Source organism: Pinus tabuliformis, chromosome 2_2 (assembly GCF_031772625.1).
Source record: "Pinus tabuliformis cultivar Carrire ecotype Pingquan chromosome 2_2, CPIR1, whole genome shotgun sequence".
In the NCBI taxonomy this organism is placed as follows: domain Eukaryota; kingdom Viridiplantae; phylum Streptophyta; class Pinopsida; order Pinales; family Pinaceae; genus Pinus; species Pinus tabuliformis.
Window position 1 is genome coordinate 984,907,747 of NC_142300.1, and position 20,792 is coordinate 984,928,538.

Below are 20,792 nucleotides of genomic sequence, written 5' to 3' on the forward strand. Positions count from 1 at the left end.
TAAAATTAAATATCATATAAAATCAATACAAATAATCATTTTTCATAAAATAATTAAATTTTAAATATAAAAATAATATTAAAAAAATTATAATAAAAATCTAAAATACATTATTTATAGATATCTAATGATAAAAAAAATGAAAATACAATAATAATAATAAAAATTCCTGCTCATTCCAAATGTCTTAAATCTCTTTGGTACCATAAAAACAACCCAAATGCTGCTAATTCCATTTGTGAGTAATTCAAAGGTCTTAAATCTCTTTGGTACCATAAAAACAACCCAAATGCTGCTATGTTTATGTGGGCAATAAGTGCAACATATATATAGTTTAGTTTATTTGTAATTATTTTAGTTAAGTCAGTTTTCATAAGGAGTCCAGAGCAATGTAATAGTGTATTTGTAATTATTTTAGTTAAGTCAGTTTGCATAAGGAGTATAATTTTTTTACACATTTTTCTTTTTAACAGAGCTATGTCTAATAGTTATGTGAAAAAATTATACTCATAAATAGTATAATTTTTTTTCCATCTCTCTTAAACTCTCTTTTCAACAGAGCTATGTTTAATAGTTATCTGAAAAAATTGTATTTGAAAATCTGTTAATCTGTACAAAAAATAATACTATGTGGAAAAAATAAGATTACAACCCAAAAAAAATTCAAGTACTGAAAATATATATATATATATCTTAGAACAACCATTTTTATCGTACTCATAAAAATCCTGGGAGAGAGCCTTATTTATCGTTGATTAGGGTTTTTGCTATTTTTTATAGGGTTTGTACAACCAGTCTTATTGTACTTGTAATAATTTATCGTTGATTAGGGTTTTGTCTGATCTATTTCTCTGGTCTTACGCAATTTTCTACAGGGTTGTGTTTTCTTACAGTGTTACCTCTGCGAGCTTTCATTTTTCCATATTGATTCCTTTTACATAAATTCAGACGCACCACGATATTCCTTTGATTCAGTAGCTCCTGCAACGTTACTTCATCACAATGAGTAAGTTTAATCTTCTAATATCATCTCATTTATTGTTTTCAAAAAAAATCCTAAGTCAAGGGGTTTTGGTTTTTGCAGGTAAGGTTCATGGTTCCCTTGCCCGAGCGGGGAAAGTGAGAGGGCAGACGCCCAAGGTGGCCAAACAAGACAAGAAGAAGAAGCCTAGAGGCCGCGCCCACAAGCGAATGCAATACAACCGCCGGTTTGTTACCGCAGGTAAGTCTTTTTTCTGATCGATTTTCTCTCGTTCTTCGGCTATTTTTTATAGGGTTTGTTGTGTCTTTTTGACAGTGTGTTGCCTCTGCGAGGTTTTGTTTCCTCATATCGAGATGCACCACGATATTCCTTTCATTCAGCAGCTCCTGCAACGTAACTTTGTTTTGAATTGGCAATAGCGTTACGAGTCAAAGCACAGTGATTTATATAATCAGAAACAGAGTATACCCAGTCCAAACAGGGCATACACTGAGTAGTTGCCTTAGGGTTCTACGATTTGGATAGCTCATACATCAAAATTTTGTTTAGGGAGTCTCTGTTACTCGATTTGCTTGATCTGACCTGTACACTAGCTAAAAAGAGTACATTGCCCTTCAATACGATTTAAAACTTGCCATGCACCCAACCCTTACACTGCATACTGGCTAAAAGGAGAACATTGACCTTCAATACGATTTAAAACTTGACATGCACCCAAACCCTTGCATACCTGTCTTGATTTAATAGTCTCCTAAGCTTATTTTGAGCCCGTAAAATAATCAATTAAAAAAAAAAATGCACACGAAACAAGAAACTGATTCACACAAGTAGACACAGTATTTTATCTGGTAAAATCCTCACAACGTGTCAAAGAAACCTCCATGGGGCAAGGAACTGGAATTCTTATTATTCAAGGTCAACAATGACTCTTCAACAATACAACAAGCCTCTTGGGCAACAACATTTTATACAAAGGCACCGTTACAGAATTGCATGAACACTAAAACAAGGCTTACTAAGGTAAATTGCATTTACAATGTCTTTTAAATGTTGTCATTATAATGATTTCCACATTGACAACAATTTTGCTAATCCATTGCCCATGCCTGTTTATCATTTATTTGCAAGCCAAGAGAAGCCAAACACCATTGCAACTTCTTTAACAAAATTGGTTTTGTGAACATGTATACACAATACTTCTGTTTTTGGGCTTTTTTGAGAGCTACATTGCTGCCATCAATTACTTGTCCTACAAAATGGTATTTTACATCAATATGTTTAGTCCATAGTTTTAAAACTCCGACTCGACTCCGACTCCAACTCCGAAACGGTAATGACTCAGCCGGCTCGATTTCAATGACTCGGTCGTTGTAAAAAATACATTAAATATTTATTTATTTTTATAAAAAAACATAATTTTAAAGATTTTCATTCATGTTTCCAAAGACACAACATTATAATATAGATGGAAGACAACATATGATCAAAGTAGGCTCATGAACCAATCCATTATATCAATATGGTACCCAATGGCAATACATAGTCAACTGTCATACATGATCAAAGACTCAAAACAAAAAACACATAACCAAGGAGGCTAGAAATGGCCTCTACAACAAAAGTAAACTGTGACCAGACTCCAGTACTAGTACTACAGCCTGTAGTAGCTACTACCAGAGGAGCCAAGATCATGTCGATCAATCTCTGGATCATCATCAGAGTCAGATACGGGGCCCCATGGCTCCTCCTCCTCATCATCATCTCCAACTGCAGCTGTAGAAGTGGTACCACTAGCAGGTTGTGCAACTGCAACAGATGCACGCTGAGATAGAGTAGATATGCGGCTGTGCTTCTGTCGTGGCTGAGCAGAGGAAGCACCTACAACTGGAGTCCTTGCTGGCTGTGAGACTGAGGCTGGTGGATTGGGATTTGCATTCAACTGAACAGCATGTTCAAGTTCAACTGATGTCTCAATATCTAAATCTAAATCAAGATCCTCATCAGGATCAAACTCTGCTGGACGACTCTCCACTACCCAATCTGATGTTGGATCAATGTCTTCCAACACAATGGGATCTGAATCAGGTCTTTTGTTCAGCAAATGGTTTCGTCTGAGCCGGAGGTTGTATTGGACATAAACTAGATCATTTAACCATTTTTGATCCAAACGGTTTCTCTTCTTTGTGTTACTTGGGAGTAGGAGCGAAAATGGGAGCGGGAGCGACATTTTTAGAAGCTCCTGGTTTGGGAGCGAATCCCAGAGGAGTTCGACAACCAATGTCACTAACATTAAGGTACATAGAGGGATTGGTGCTCTTGATTAAATACGAGTTCCATACCCTAATACATGACAAAATTCAATGGAAACATTGCAATCCTCCAATCCTGAAATCCTGAAAAACTGATAAGTCTGCTGGATTTTGAATGAAATCTAAAATTCTACTTTTTCCATATGAAATCCAATGAGGTCGAAACCACTCTCAAACATCCTGAGTCATTTCATGTTAATGTTAAAAATTTAAGTAAAAGGATGAAAATGAAGATTAAGGAGAATGCCACTTTTACTTTAAGAATTTAACATTACCATGAAATTTGAATAGCATATCAATAGTAGAGAGCATTTGAGTGTGTTAAATAGTGTTTGGGAGGGGAAATGGACCCCAAATAACATTTAACTAATTCATAAAACACGTTGGAGTTCAAACCAATCAGCAAACACTTCAAAATGTCATTAAAAAAATGTCAAATCGCTGTTTTGATGGGGTTATAAACCACTGGTTATGACTCGGCCGAGTCAATACAGAAACGGCTGAGTTGGCCGAGTCAGCCATGACTCGGCCTACTGAACCGTTTCCTCCATCGAGTCACATTTTTGGGCAATGAAACGGATCAACTCGACCGTTTCCGTTTCGAATCGGCCGAATTTTAAAACTATGGTTTAGTCTTGTTGTGATAAGTTGGATTATTAGATAAGTGAATAGCACTTTGATTGTCACAGTATATAAACATTCACTTTATCTTGTATCCTTCCAAGCTCACCTAACAGACCGTTCAACCAGATTGCCTCTTTACAGACATGTGAAGCAGCTATATATTATGTCTCAATCATGGACAAAGCAATTGTTTCTTGAAGCTTTGACATTCGACTAATTGCTGCACCTACAAGAGTAAAGACAGATCCTGCAGTAGATCTCCTCTTGCCCAAGTCATCAACATAATCGGAATCAACATATCCACAGACTGATTCTCCACAACCATTAAAGACAATGACCATTTGTGCCTCTCAAATATCGAAGCACCCATTTCATTGCTTGTCAATGTTATTTTCCTAGATTTTCCATGAACTTGTTGACAACTCCAACTGCATGTGAAATGTTAGGTTTTGTAGATACCATCACATACATTAAGTTGCCTACTACATTTACATATGGTACACGAGACATATACCTCTTTTCTTCATCAATACTAGGTATTAAACCTGAAGAAATTTTAAAATGGGAAGGTAAAGGAACATTAACAGGTTTCACATTGTTCATACCAAACTTTGCAAGTATTTTCTCCACATACTTATGATGTGATAACCAAAACTTTCCATTTTTCCTATCTCTGTGTATCTCCATGCTCGAGATCTGTTTTGATGCTCCAAGATCCTTCATATCAAATGTCCTTGAAAGTTGAGCGTTTAACATGTTGATCTCTTCCATGCTTTTTCTTCCAATAAACATATCGTCAACATACAAAACCAAGATAATGAATATGCCATTGAAATCTTCAAAATACACATAATGATAAAATTCTCTTCTAGTGAAGTTCTGGCTCACCACGAAGGAGTCAAACTTCTTCTACCATTGCTTGCGTGATTGTCTCAGGCCATACAATGATTTCTTGAGCTGTCAAACTAATCTCTTGTTGTGACCTTGTAAAAAAATTCTCTAGCTGTTCCATATAGATCTCCTCATCCAAATATCCATGAAGAAAAGTTGTTTTAACTTCCAGCTGTTCTAACTCAAGGTCAAGTAATGTAGTTAGTGCTAACACGATACGAATAGAAACACGTTTTATGACTGGTAAAAAAATCTCATGAAATTTAATTGTTAAAATTGGCAACTAGGGCCAAACTTCATGTGGCTCATCTTATTAATGGCAGCAAATATTTTTCTTGGATCCCTCTCATCGAGAGGTGTAGGATTGATCTAAAGATCACCCGATTCCAATAAGTATTCATGGAGATATGAATTTATTTGTGTTATGGGACATTTCGTCAAGGTCGACCAGCAACCAAATAAATCCCACTTGTGCTCAACGTTTTAGTAGAAATAAAGGTGCCTTGAAAGTCATTTGGACACACATCCTCTTGGTGATCTCTTCCTCTCCACTTGTCTTTGGGTTTTGGTGGGAGGAGAGATCTAAAGAGGATACGCTACCCTAGATATTAAAGCTATCATGGAGGAGATTTAAACGCAGTGAAGGAAGCCTACTTATACGCATCTCTATGGAGAGCCCTACGCAGCCCTATACACAGCTCTATGGAGAGCCCTACGCAACCCTATACGCAACTCTATGGAGAGCCCTACGCTGCCCTATTCACAACTCTATGAAAAGCCTTATGCTGCCCTATACACAGCCCTATGGAGAGCCCTACGTTGCCCTATGCGCAACCCTATGGAGAGCCTTATGCTGCCCTATACATAGCTCTATGGAGAGCCCTATGCGCAACCCTATGGAGAGCCTTATGTTGCCCTATACATAGCTCTATGGAGAGCCCTATGCTGCCCTATACACAACCCTATGGAGAAGCTCTATGCTGCCCTAACCGCAGTTCTCCAGGTGATATAAAAATGACTATTCAAGCATGCCCCAGTCACAACCATGGAGGAAGGAAGGTTTGAAAGTGGCTTGTATGACAGGGAGAAGAGTGCTGAAGGGTATAAGTTGAAGTCTATCCAATAAGGCAACATATGTTAGGACTGTGTTGATAATAGTACAGCCACTTGGATGGAGAAAACAATGATTATACATTAATGTAGAATGATGTTGCAAGCAACAAATATATTGCAGCAGCATGTTGATGAATGTTGCAGCATGATGGGTACAACGATGAAGTGTATCATAGCATAATGAGGGGCAGCACAATGGTGAGGTACATCAATATGATATAGCAAGTTCATAGTGCTGCTAGTATAACACATTGGGACAACATCATGATACTTAGTGCAGTAAGTACTACTAGCATGCAAGGGAATGTAAGCATGCTAGGGAGAATAAGCATGCTCGAGACAACAAGCAAGCAAGGGACAACAAGCTAGCTAGGTGCAACAAACACATAGGTCAGTGATGCAACATGGTGTAGCAATGGCACATGATGCAGTACAATGATGGGTACCGTCATGATTGATGAAGCATGATGAGATGCAACATTGTGATGATGGGTGCAGCACGGTGAGGTGCAACATGATGACGAGATGCAACACGATGATAGGTGAAGGAGTCGCCTTGGAGAATTAGTTGAAGCAACATGTCTTCAGTTGATCTCATGTATCATCTTCTTAGAGATGATCTATGCTCTCATCTAGATAAGTCAAAGTGTTGACTTCAGTTGTAAATGTACTATCTCTCTCTCTCTCATTCTCTCTCTGCTAAACTATTGAATAACATATAAGAAGAATTGATCAAAGGTTTTCCCACATTGGGGTTTGTCCCTAACTAGCGCCACATCTTGTGTTCTCTTGTCTTGGCTTGTTTTTTGCGATTTATGTTTATGTTCTATCTGCAGTTTACTTTAATGCTGATGTGATTTCTAATTTGGCAAAGATATTGAGCTAACTATGAAAATTGAAATAAATTGCTCTAAGCATAGAACATACCTAAACTTAACATGGTAGCAGAGTTGAGGTGAAGACAAAACCCAAGCAAGAGTGAAAGAGCAATCACTGAAGACAGTTGGAAAAGGACAAAAGGATCAGTGGATTCCTAACCCTCTTCAAATTCACGAAGGGTGGAATCGAAGCAGAGAATATTATTAGAATAGCGCAGCGAAAGCCTCTGATGGCCTACCTAAAGATCACTTCATTGGGAAGTCCGGATCTAAGGGTGGAAGGAAAGGTAGATGCCTTGGTTGCAATAAGTTCGGCCATTATGCGAAGGAGTGTCCGAATGGTAGGGACACATCACTTGATGATGATAATAATCATTCTAGGGACATCTTCAATGATCAGAGAAATGATAGGTAATGCAGGTCATTAAGGAAATAACCGACTCTTCAGAGAAAGCAAGGGACCCCAGGTATGAAGAATCAATTGTTGTTTTTGATAAGGTAAAGAAGCGTCATCTTGTATTGGCCCTCTCCTTTAGATTCTTTAGGAATCTGGCTTATTGATTGTAGTGCTTCAAGGCACCTCATCAGATAGAAGGGTGCTCTCACTAATTTGGTAGAGATGGAAACAACTGTGGGATTATACTTGGAGTTGATGCCACCTATCCTGGAAAGGGTGTAGGGAATGTTACCCCTCAATTGAATGTGGGTAACTCGATTCATTTACATGAATCTCTTTTATGTACCTGATCACAAGAAGAACTTGGTGTCCATTTCAGTAATGGAAGTCAAAAGGTTTCAGGGTGGCATTCATCGATGGAAAGGTACGTGTTTGGAAATAGATTTTTCAAAGATGCTTTTATCTTTGAGTTCAAGGTTGGCAGGAAGTCCATTGGGGACCATGTCAGTTGACACATAGCACTGGAGGTCTGTAAGTCAGATGATGACAGGGATGCCTGAATCCAAAAGGAGCATGAAGGTACATGTCTGAGATGTACGAAGGGAAAATCTTACAAGGGGACCATTCCCCTCATGTAGCAGGTCCACAGGTTTGGAACAACCCGAGGGGTTTGAGATTCATGATTGGGAATCTCATGTGTGCAGGTGGAAGAAAGCCCTCTATGGCTTGAAGCAGATCACCCCGGGTTTGATATGAGAGGATTGATAGCTGTCAGATGAAGCTGAGATTCACTAAGAGTGAAGTCGATCCAAACCATTGTTTGAAGGTTGTGGATGATAGACCTCTCATACTGGCACCTTCTGAGGACGACCTATTTCAGACATGTGCAGACCCTCTCACTTGTAGAAGTAAGAGGGAGTTGGATTCCGGATGTGGAATGGTAAATTGCAAACCCGTGACTACCTCGAGGATCTTAACTTTCAGAAGTTATATGGTGACGATGCTGGACCAGATTTGGGAAATGTCTCTGAGTTTCATAAACTCATTTGCATTGATGTTCTTGGTGAACTTTCGTTCGAACATATGTTTTGCAGTTAGCATGGTGAGCTCATATTTGGTTGAGCCTCACTGGATTAGTGCCAAGAATCTTTTGAGATATCTTTGGGGCACAATCTCTCATGGATTGAGATACATTGCCGGAAATATGAAGCTGCATGATTTTTTGAATGTTGATTGGGCAGGCAGTGTGGAGGATCATTAGAGCACTCTTCAATGCTGGTTCTCTTTGGGTTCTACTTCGATATCATGGATGAGCAGGAAGCTGAAGTCGATTGTTATAAGCACTGCCGAGATCGAATACATAGCTACGAGTATGATCTCGCATGAAGCTGCCTGATTGTGGAAGCTCTTCAGTGAGTTGTTTGTACATATGATGAATACCACTATGATCCTTTGTGACAACCAGGGGGATTTGATTGTTGAGGAATCCTGTATTTGATGATTGCTCCAGCAGATAGACATCAGATGCTACCTTATCTGGGATATGGTAAGTCGATGAGCGAGGAGGCTCCATCGCATTGAAACTGATGTACAGGTTGCAAACATTTTTTCAAAGCCTCGGGGAAAGGTCAAATCAGTGACTTTCCCGAACGACTTGGAGTCGTTGAGAAACCTTCTTATAAGGGTCCTGCATGTTGCATGCATTGAGCTCTGGGGGCTTGGGATACTTACTGGAGCGACATATGACCATAGGGCGACTCACCCTCCCCTAGTGGTGCACTATGTACAGGGTGAAAGGTTCAACCTTCCCCTGTGAAACCCTGTGGCGACTTTGGGACATGATGATTAGTTCTCCTGTGGGCTAGGATGATTAGTTCTCCTGTGGCGGCTGTTGGACAGGATGATTCGTTCTCCTGTGGGACAGGATGATTAGTTCTCGTGTCAAGGTATCCTACCCATGCACTCTGGGATTCATGGGAAGGTTAAATCAATGACTTTCCTGAATGACTTGGAGTCGTTGAGAAACCTTCTTATAAGGTCTTGCATGTTGCATGCATTGAGCTCTGGGAGCTCTGGGGGTTTGGGTTACTTACTGGAGCGACATACGACCACAAGGCGACTCACCCTCCCCTGGTGGTGTGCTATGTACATGGTGAAAGGTTCAACCTTCCCTTGTGATACCCTGTGGCGACTTTGGGACAGGATGATTAGTTCTCCTGTGGCGACTGTTGGACAGGATGATTCGTTCTCTTGTGGGACAGAATGATTCGTTCTCTTGTGGGACATGATGATTAGTTCTCGTGTCGAGGTATCCTACCCATGCACTCTGGGACTCATGGGAAGTATCTCTCATTTGATCAATGAGCAAGGAAATGGGGTTAGGGACCATAGTAGTACTATCGATGGACGCATCGTTGTATCTACTGTGCTCCCTATGCTAAGATGACCTCCATTGATCTGTGATCAATGAAACTGACCTGGGATCAGTACAAGTGGTTTGAGACACTCTCCTGTGATATTGATTTGGGATCAATAAAACATTACTTCGAGTCAGTAAGAGAAATGATACATTCTCTTCAGATGAAACTGACTTCGGGTCAGTAGAGAATGGTATGAGACATTCTCGATCAATTCTTCTTCTTCATGGTTTAGCAGAGCAGAGCAGTGCAAGGCACTGATGGCAGAGATAGTAAAATCGGACATATGTGGATCAGCAGATGGAGATCTCCCTAGTTGGGATGGAGTGTTAAAATTGGCAACTAGGGCCAAACTCCATGTGGATCATCTTATTAATGGCATATGATATTTTTCTTGGATCCCTCTCATCAAGAGGTGTAGGATTAATCTAAATATCATCCGATTCCGATAAGTATTCATGGAGATATGAATTTATTTCTGTTATGGGACAATTCGTCAAGGTCGGCCAACAAACAAATAAACCCCACTTGTGCTCAACGTTTTAGTATAATTAGAGGTGCCTTGAAAGTCATTTGGACACACATCCTCTTGGTGATCTCTTCCTCTCCACTTGTCTTTAGGTTTTGGTGGGAGGAGAGATCTAAAGAGGATATGCTACCCTAGAGGATGCCCTAGATCCTAACGCTATCATGGAGGAGATTTTAACGCAGTGAAGGAAGTCTACCTATACACAGCTCTATGGAGAGCCCTATGTTGCCCTATACGCAACCCTATGGAGAACCCTATGCTACCCTATACAACTCTATGGAGAGCCTTACTCTGCCCTATATGTAGCTCTATGGAGAGCCCTACTCTGCCCTATATGTAGCTCTATGGAGAGCCTTACGTTGCTTTAAGGAAGGAAGGAAGGTCTGAAAGCAGCTTGTATGACATGGAGAAGGGTGCTGAAGGGTATACCTTGAAGTCTGTCCAGCAAGGCAACATATGTTAGGACTGTGTTGATAATAGTACAATCACTTGGATGGAGAAAACAGTGATGATACATTAAAGCAACATGATGTTGCAAGCAACAGATATATTGCAGCAACATGTTGATGAATGTTGCAGCATGATGGGTACATCGATGAAGTGTATCATAGCATAATGAGGGGCAGCACAATGGTGAGGTACATCAGTATGATATAGCAAGTTCATAGTGCTGCTAGTATAACACATTGGGACAACAACATGATACTTAGTGCAACAAGTACAACTAGCATGCAAGGGACAATAAGAATGCTAGGGACAACAAGCATGCTTAGGACAACAAGCAAGCAAGGGACAACAAGCTAGCTAGGTGTAGCAAACACATAGGTCAGTATGGAAAGATGGTGCAGCAATGGCACATGATGCAATACAGTGATGGGTACTGTCATGATTGATGAAGCGTGATGAGATGCAGCATTATGATGATTGGTGCAACACGGTGAGGCGGAAGTTAAGCGGAACATGATGACGAGATGCAACACGATGATAGGTGAAGGAGTCACCTTGGAGAATCAGTTGAAGCAGCACGTCTTCAACTGATCTCATGTATCATCTTCCTAGAGATGATCTATGCTCTCATATAGATAAGTCAAAGTGTTGACTTCAGTTGTAAATGTACTCTCTCTCTCTCTCTCTCTCTTTGTTGAACTATTGAAGAACGTATAAGAAGAATTGATCACGGGTTTCCCCACATTGGGGTTTGTCTCTAGCTAGCGCCACATCTTGCGTCCTCTTGTCTTGGCTTGTCTTCTGCGATTTATGTTTATGTTCTATCTGCAGTTTACTTTGATGTTGATGTGATTGCTAATCTAGAAAAGATATTGAGCTAACTATGAAAATTGAAATAAATTGCTCTAAGCATAGAACATACCTAAACCTAACATTAATACCTTCTATTTGAAAATACCTGTTTGCAACCAATCTCACTTTATATCTTCCAATATTTCCATCAACATTTCTCTTCAATTTGAAGACCCATTTACATTTGACAACACTTCTCTCCTTAGAAAGTTCTATAAGATCTTAGGTCTTGTTTTTCCCAAGGAATCTATTTTCTCGTCCATAGCTTTTTTCCATTTTTCACTATCTTCATCATCTATTGCTTCTTGATAACAAGAAGGTTCTCCATTCTCAATAATCAAAGCAACAAATGAAGCAAACCATTCATATCTTTTGGGATTTTTTTTTCCCTTGTAGACCTTCTAAGAGTGGCTTGTTGCTGAACTTTTACATTTTCCTTTATCTCTTCTTCATGTTTTTCTTCAAAAGTTTCTTCTTTATTCTGACTTTTTGAAAAAGGTTGAGTCTCCAACTGAATTTGCTAATTTGACAATACTTGTTCTTGTTCAACTTTTTCAACGTCTACTTTTAAGTTTTAAAAGAGAAGATTCATGAAATGTTACGTCTCTACTAATGAAGATCTTATGCATAGAAGCATAGAAGAATCCCACAACCTGTATCCTTTCACAACATTGTCATACCCAACAAAGACATAAAATTTTGCTTTTGGGTCTAATTTAGAATGTCGATTCTTTGGAATAAGAGCATAGGCATTACACCCAAAAATTCTCAAGTATGAATAATCACAAGACTGACCTAACCAAACTTCTTCAGGAATTTTGCAATCAATAGCAATTGAAGCTGATTTGTTTACCAACTAACAAGTAGTGGATACTACTTTTGTCCACAACTCATTTTGTAGATTAGCATTGATGATCATACTTCCGATTCTTTCCACAAGAGTTCCGTTCATACATTTGGCAACACCATTTTGTTGAGGAGTATAGACAATAGTTGTTTCTAACAATCCTTTCATTCTTGCAATATTGTTCAAATTCTAAAGAAGTAAATTCACCACCATTGTCAGTTCTTAAATATTTAATTATATTGTTAGTTTTCTTTTCCACCATAACTTTCAATTGTTTAAAAGCATTAACTACATCTGCCTTTATTTTTAACACATAAACTCAAACGTTCTTGGAGTAGTCATCAATAAACGCCACAAAATAAGATGCACCTCCATAAGACACTGTAGGAGATGGTCCCCAAAGATCAGAATGAACATAATCCAAAACTCCTTTACTATTATGACTATCAACTTTAAATTTTTGTCTACATTGTTTTCCATATACACAATGTTTGCAAAAATCCAAACTCAACAATTTCAAATTAGGAAGTAGTTTGCGATTCATTAGTACCTAAAGGCCCTTCTCGCTTATGTGACCCAATTGTTGATGCCATAGGTGAGTATTTTCTCCCGCCTCCTCAGATACAGTCGTTGCCTCAATGACCAAAAGTACTTCCTTTAAGTCTGTAAAGGTTTTCGATCTTCTCTGCCTTTATAACAACTAGAGCTCCCTTTGAAACTCTCAGCGCTCCACCTTGACCAATAAATTTGTAACCTTTCGAGTCCAATACTCCCAAAAAAATTAAATTCTTTTCCAATTCAGGTACATGTCTAACATCAATCAGTATTCTAATCATACCATCATACATTTTAATTTTGACATTTCCCACCCAAACAGTTTGACAAGATACATTATTACTCATAAACGTAGAACTGCCATTCACAACTTGATATGAAGTGAACCAGTTTTTGTGTGGACTCATGTCATGAGAAGCGCCAGAATCTACCAACCAATCATCAAAATGCTGAGAAACATTGCACATAGATAAGACTTCATCTATCATACTTGAGAAACACTGCACATATATAAGACTTCATCAATCATACTTTACTTGACATGACTTGATTTGCTTCCTTCTTTGGCTTTTCACCAGACTCTTGTCTTTTCCAACAATCTTTCTTGAGATGCCCTATCTTGTTGTAGAACCAACATTTGGCTTTACACTTCTTGCCTCTTGACTTTGATATGGAAGAACTTCCTGAATTTTCTCCTCTCCTTGGACCAATCTCTAGCTACCATAGCTTGTGGCGTGGAAGCTTCAATGCTAGACTTCCTCTATACTTCTTCAGATAATAGAGCTCCCACAATGTAATCAAATTCTAGAGATTCGATTGTGCTCAAACTGATAGAAATCACAAAATGGTCCCAAGACTCGGGGAAGGAGTATAACAAAGTAATGAGTTCATCTTCTTCAAATTTTACCATCACATTAGTCAACTGGCAAATAAGGGTATTAAATGCATTTAGGTGATTTACAATTTTAGTGCCTTCATCTAGAGGCTATACAATTGCCTTTTCAAGTAAATTTTGTTTGTTAGAGACTTGGTCATTTATAAAGTTTCTAATTTACCCAACGAACTTGCTGTTGAGGTCTCTTCAACAATGTTGAAGAGAACATTATTTGCCAGGCACAACTTGATGGTATTGAGAGCTCGGGCGTCCAATTCCTCCCATTTCAAGTTTGTCATGTCAACAAGTCTCTTTCTTACCTCATCTAATGCTTTGTGCAACTGTTGTTGCACCAACAAATCCTGTACCTTCAGTTTCCACAATTCAAAATTGCTTTTATCGGTGAATTTCTCCACCTCAAATTGGCAATAGTCATTTTTGCCACTTTCCTTCTACACAGGCTCCTTTAATAATTTTATTTTTAATGACTGAGTTCTTTCAAAATTCTGCTATTGTGAGTCCTTCAACTAGGGTTTTCCCTTTTTTTAATTTTCTGAATTTTGGTTTTTTTCACTAGGATAATTTTTTTTAAGTACTGTTTCCCTTTCGGAATACCCAAGCACTTCAAACAAAAAATCTTAAAAAAAAAACTCAAAACTTAAAAAAAATTCCACTAATTCTTCAGAAGCCCTACTCCAATTTTCTTGTTCACAGGAAAAATTCGAATTTTGTGGTTATTTTTAGAAATAAAACTCTGCAAGGTTTTTTTTTTTTTTTCTAATTATTTTTTAAATTACCCAGACATTGGCTAGGTTAATAAAAAAATACCATTCCGCTCTCTCGATCTGTCTTGACTTCTTTAAAATCCCAATTCAATTTGACTCTCTGCGGTTGCCTGCACTTCTTTGGCGACTCTCTGCACCTCTTTGGCCACTCGAGCCCGTAATTTATGCTCCGAGACTCATCTGCATGCCCGTTTTGCTGCTTGGCTGCTCCTTTATTTGGCTTCACAAGTTCCAGAAAATGATTTTACAAGTTTGCGGCTCCTCTGCGGGCCGTGCTCAGTCTCGGTTGCTCCTTTGCTAGTGTTTTCTATGTGCACATTCAACTTTTACCTTGTGGCTGTTCGATTCATTTTGGTGCCTAGACAAAAAATGGCAGTGACCTTTCTCATATGACTCGTCTGGTTTCTCATGGTCAGAGGAAACTTCCACTTTCTTGCCTCTTTCATTGGTGATCAGAATTTTTTTTTTATCTCAGGCCTTTCACAACCTCGTGGCTCTGATACCACTTGTTGGTATTTTGAGCCCGTAAAATTAACTAATTAGAAAAGAAAAAATGCACACGAAACAGGGAACTGATTCAGACAAATAGACACAGGAATTTCCTTGGTAAAACCCTGACAGTGTGTCAAGGAAACCTCCACGGGGCAGGAGTTTGCAATTCTTATTATTCAAGGTCAGTAATGACTCTCCAACAATACAAGAAGCCCCTTGGCCACCGACATTATTTAAAGGTGCCATTACAAAAAACTGGCCATTGTTACACAACTGCTTGAATGGTAAAAGAAGGCTTATGGAGGTAAATTGCATTTACAACGTCTTTTAATTGTTGTCATTATAACACCATTTGAGTCACGTTCCATTGTATCTAGTATAACACGGCTTAGTAAAAAGGAAACAGATTTGTGATCTACTGATCTTCAACTTCAGAGTATTAGACTTGTAAATGTCTGACTCCAGGTTTAATTCAGAGATTTAGATGTACATTCCAGTCAGTATACACATAGTTGGAAGATAATAAATGTACAGTAATTCCATTGATGAACTAACCAGAATGAAGATCTCAATGCTGTCTGTACATCTCTGAATACCCCACAGAGGAAATTGTCCGGAGTATCTCCTATTTCCCCCTCTCACAAACTTTTTTTTATGGAACTTTACATCTCATTTTATACAATACTACGGAGAAACCACCTGATTCCAAGTGGATGGAATCATAATCTTTATTTTAGAGAAAATCAATCATCCTTTCTGTGCATATCCAATTATCTGTTTCCAAATGCAGGAACTATTTCTGGTGCAAGTATCCATTTCCACCTATAAAACAGAACCATTTTGTTGGTGGATTTGTAGTGGATCTATGTGGATCCAGATCTGAAGTGCGGATCCATGGATCTGGTAACAGGTTTTTTTTGTAAGTAAACAAAAAATATATTGCATAAAATAAACAACAGTTCTTATTGCCATGTGTCAATTCAATTACCTGAAGGTCATTTTTTTTAGAGTTGTTTTGATCATGGATTAAGTTCGGGGAAACAAAAAGTTTAGGCACAAATCTTTTGGCATTGGGGCCCTCAGTAAGTGTTGTTTAATACATAATGCGTTGGTTTATTTTTAGAATTTTTGTCATCAAGATTAAATAAGTTCTGAACCTTTCAAAGAGAATGATCTGCTGCCCTGTTAAAGCAGTATGTTGAAATTGTTGAATGATGAATCAACATTACCCATTCAGTCTGAATTCTATTTGACCGAGTTTTCGAGGAAGTAGAATTTGATTAATCAATGGATTGTTTACTTATCTGTGTCTGAGACTGTACTGTCCCTTATTCAAATCTCCCTTCTTGATTCAGTTAGCTATTAGAATTGACACATGACCCTATCTCACAGAAAATCAATGTATTGTTTACTTATCTGTGTCTGAGACTGTACTGTCCCTTATTCAAATCTCCCTTCTTGATTCAGTTAGCTATTAGAATTGACACATGACCCTATCTCACAGAAAACCCAAAATATGTGGATTTTTTTTCCAATATAAAGACTTTTCTGGTCCACCAAAAATCTGTGATGCTTGTTCTGAGTCTTGACACCTCATTTATGATTTATAAATTGTGATGTTTTATTTGTATCTTATATGTCTGTTTCAAATTGTTACATTTATCATTCTTCCAAGTTATTCTTACAGGACGTGTTTATGATCTTTTTACAAGTTTAAATGTAGAATGGTTGCTATTTCATTGTATCTTTCTACATTCTACCTTTTATGATTATCTAAAATTTTGAACAATTTGCATGCTTCTTGTAACTGTGAGTTGATTGTATGTTTTTGTATTGGGTTTTTCCCATATAATTTATGAGTTGATTGTATGTTTTTGTATTGGGTTTTTCCCATATAATTTATAATTTCTATCGTTCTATGGGTACATCATCTGAATTTACATTTCTATCTGGAAACTATGTGTGCTGAAGCCTGAAACACATGAATGTATTGTGCAAGGAACCTGTTTCAGAACACTTGAGCTTTCAGAAAATAAAACATTAAATTACATATTGAAAATTAATTTTATTGACACAAGTGCTCTACCTTGCAGTGGTTACTTTTGGAAAGAAGAGAGGGCCAAACTCCTCTGAGAAGTAAATGACTAGGTAAGCGACAGTGATTTTAATGTTTTCTTTAATGTTCTCTTGTTCCACTGTTAACACGTTTTATATTGATATTTTAGGTGCAATGGCAGGAGTGAAGTCATCCGGTTTTGAAAGTTACATCTTTTTTGGGGATGTCTTCCTTCAACTTTGGGATTTTTGTTGGTAGTTAATTTCTTATACGATCATTTACTTTTGTTGAGGTTGGAACAGGGAAGAAAATTGTTATGGAATTGTATTTTGTAAAATGTTTCTTTTTTGAATGGTAATGTGATATATTTTATGCATCTGGCTATTTATATTTTCTCATGGCACTAAAACTTATGGTCATATTTGTTTATGTTAGAATTCATTACCATCACCGTCACCTTCAAAACAATTCATAAGCTATGTAATATGGAAGCATGGTTTGATAAATTTGTAGTTATGGAATGACCCTTGAATGTAGATGGAAGCCTATGGCAACACAATCTAGTCTTTTATTCTTGTTGCTAAACAAAATTGAGCATTCGTTTGAACAATTAATTATTGCTGCATATTGTATTTAAAATGTCAAATGTATTGTACCGTATTTCCCTATTTCCCTTGTACATGTTTTATTGGCCTGCTGTCACGTATGTAATAGTTGTTAACTGAATTGTAAATGAAAAGGGGAAGCTGTATGGCCCTCGCGTCAATGCAAATATAGTCCGTTGTTCTTATTGCTTGATAAACTCAAGTGTTATTTTGAATACTTGCATGTTGGTATAATGGACATTTTGAGTTACCAAGAATTTGTTGGCAATATTGTATTTAGAAAGTCAAATATAATGTTCTGTATTTTTCTGCTGCTTTTATATACACATTTTATGGGTCTGCGGTTGCATATGGGAAGCTGTAGAGAGAGTAACGGAAGGTCACTGCGAGGCTCGAGTGTTTTAGGGATTGTGTTGTTTGTAGCTGATAAGAGTTTCAGACCTTGAAGAAGATAGAAAACACTCAGATGGTGCGTGGTACTGAGGGTTCACTTCGAGGCCAGAAGGCTGTGGCTAAGTCACAAGGTTTGCTGGATTTGAAGCACGAGGTTCAAATTTAGGCAAAACTTAAATGCTTTCGTTAAGGTTCACCGAAATTTTACACAAATTTTGACGGGCTATTCATAGAGTTATTTAAGGGTTAATTTACAAGCCCAAGCGGAGATGGAGCACCGCGCTTTCCCACAAATGCAAAATTTGCTCTATCTACTCGATGATCCCCGGCTTCTACCACTGTTGCTCAGTGTGTTGACTGCGGTTATAAAGATTGATTGATAATGGGTGGATAAGGAACTCAGTGATATATATGGTGCAGACCAACCAGTGTCTTATCTGACCCATCCACTGCTTCCATTGATGGTTGGATGTGAAATTTAATTTAGTTATACTTTTTTTTTAATTATAAATTATATGGTTATAAATATTTTTTACATATCTATTATCTTGGGTGGTTTTATTTTTATTTTTTAAATTATAAATTAATATAAATTATATGGTTATAAATATTTTCTATATATCAACATGGTTTATCTTGGGTGGTTGGGAGGAATGATTGTTATAGTCTCTCAAATTCAATACCCCAATTATTGTTGTAATAGTTTTGAATCTTTTTGTTATCCCTTTCAATAGGTTAGAAAGATGTTTTGTTACATAGAAAAAAAAACATTTTTTAAATATATTTGGAAAATTTGAAACATATATGTGAATGAACTTAACATTTTCTTAGTAAATTTTGAAAATTTAAAACATATATATGAATGAACAATATATTTTGAAATTTAAAACATATATATGAATGAACTTAATGACGATAATGAAACTTATTCGATCTCTATTGCAAAATTCAAATTTGAATTAAACTTCGTCCTTGTGAAACTTGAACCTTGAACTGAAACCTTTTCATGTGACATTGGGCTATGGGGCACTCCATTTATTTCCCTCGTGGGATTCGTTTTTAAAAGATAGAAGAATTAGTTCTACATGTCTATGTTGCTTGTTTTCCATTTTGCATGGTGTAGGAATGATTTGTTCCGCTTACCTGGTTCCCCTGTTTTTCCTCTAGAAAAAGTCGTAATTTTCATTAATAAGGAAAATTACGTTTTGCAGATGCCATGGCATAAGCTGTACTTTGGGCTAAAAAGCGTATCTTGTTGGAGAAATCAAAATTTGAGGTGAACTCCACGCAGGGAGACACTACTTTGTTACTGAGATTTTCAAAATAAGATATGTACTCACTCCACGCAGAGAGTATCAAAATATAACTATCGTGTATAAGTCTCTTTCATTATGCATATATATAACAAAACAATATATATATATATAGATATATATATATATATATATATATATATATTTCAAGCTCCTTTCAAAGCTAGCTATTTTGATATGTCTATAAAAGGTCGATGATAATACTGATGGAAAGTTCCATCCTTTTGCTTTAGTCTGTTCCATGTCCCGATAGGTTTGTGCGCTGCTTCCTTGGATAGTAAATCGAGAGCTTGCTCTTTGTATATATGTTGACAATTAAAAGTGTCAAATAAGTTTGAGTCTGGATTTCTTCCATTATGTGTCTCAAAAAAAATGCATTACAATTTGCATTTTTATTTGTCCAATTGCATATTGTTTTTGAATCTCCAAAAAGTTGTAAGTTTCTACATTGTTTTTCCAGTGCATAATGTATGGTGTATTTTGCTGCTGTAAGCTCAGAAAAATTGTTCGTCCCTTTGCCCAAGCCCATTTGAATTTTGTAATAATGGGAGGTTGTAAGATGTAGGATAACGCCTCCCCCACATCTTGTGTCTTGTGCTGAGTCGTCAAAATATGCCTAGGGATGTGCTTGGTTTATGCTCTCTAGTATGATATTTCTGGGGTTGGAATTAGGTTCCTTGATCCAAAATGGATCCAAAAAACCCTCTAAATCTTCAAAAATAAAAAACTATCACAAAGGATGAACTTTTAAAAATGGCAGAAAACACCATCGGGAGAGAAAAACAGAGCCTATCGGAGGTCAAAAGAACGATGCACAGGAGCCGTCGGATCTGGTTGATCAACGGTCTAGATCTGATCAGCGTATCACAATCGGCGGTGGCAGGTGGAGTTAATTGGGGGTGGCCTTGTGGGAATCACGATGGCGGTCAAGTGTGATTAGACGAGGGTCGTCGATCAAGCGAGCAGATTCTACAGTCTAGATCTACCCGTGCTATATCGCATCGCTCGTATGCATGTACAAAGGGACTTAACCCACGACCCAAAGGATCAGTGATATGCGATTGCGATATTGCAATATCGCATCGCAACTACATAAGGGGTGATGCCAAGGAGGCCAGCGACCATGGGATGCACCATTAGTCGATAAGGTCGATCGGCGCAATCAGCGATTGAAAGCCAAAGCGATATGCGATAGCGATGTATAGCTGGACCCGATGGGATTTATAGATGCGAATATATAATATTTCAAATCCGATATGCACTCATTTTACGGGTTTTCCTTAGTATTTGAGATGTTTCATAATAAACCCAAATACAAAGGAACCCATGATCGAGCAACTTGCGATAGCGATACAAAGGCGGACCCGACGGAATCTCGGGCGGAATTGATAATATTTCAAGTATGATAAACAACAATTTGGTGGATTTTCCCG

General features: G+C 37.8%; 1 protein-coding gene across 2 annotated transcripts; it reads left to right on the forward strand.

Moving 5' to 3' along the window:
* Window positions 1-681: 681 nt before the first annotated feature.
* On the forward strand, window positions 682-17,424 carry LOC149196614 (small ribosomal subunit protein eS30z/eS30y/eS30x). Of its 2 annotated transcripts, XR_016254673.1 has the most exons (5): window positions 682-781; window positions 876-1,006; window positions 1,085-1,222; window positions 17,086-17,140; window positions 17,218-17,424. XR_016254673.1 is itself a non-coding variant. In XM_089405586.1 (4 exons), the coding sequence occupies exons 1-3, from the start codon at window positions 1,003-1,005 to the stop codon at window positions 17,130-17,132; spliced, it is 189 nt and encodes a 62-aa protein (XP_089261712.1). In that variant the 5' UTR covers window positions 730-1,002; the 3' UTR covers window positions 17,133-17,140; window positions 17,218-17,424. The 2 variants fall into 2 exon arrangements, 1 of the variants encoding a protein (XP_089261712.1); XM_089405586.1 differs by having other exon boundaries at window positions 730-1,006.
* Window positions 17,425-20,792: the final 3,368 nt, after the last annotated feature.

Bases quoted from the DNA above. Each gene is read 5' to 3' on its own strand.
- LOC149196614 (XM_089405586.1), top strand. The intron at 1,223-17,085 runs GTAAGTCTTTTT...TCTACCTTGCAG, and splicing joins CCGCCGGTTTGTTACCGCAG to TGGTTACTTTTGGAAAGAAG.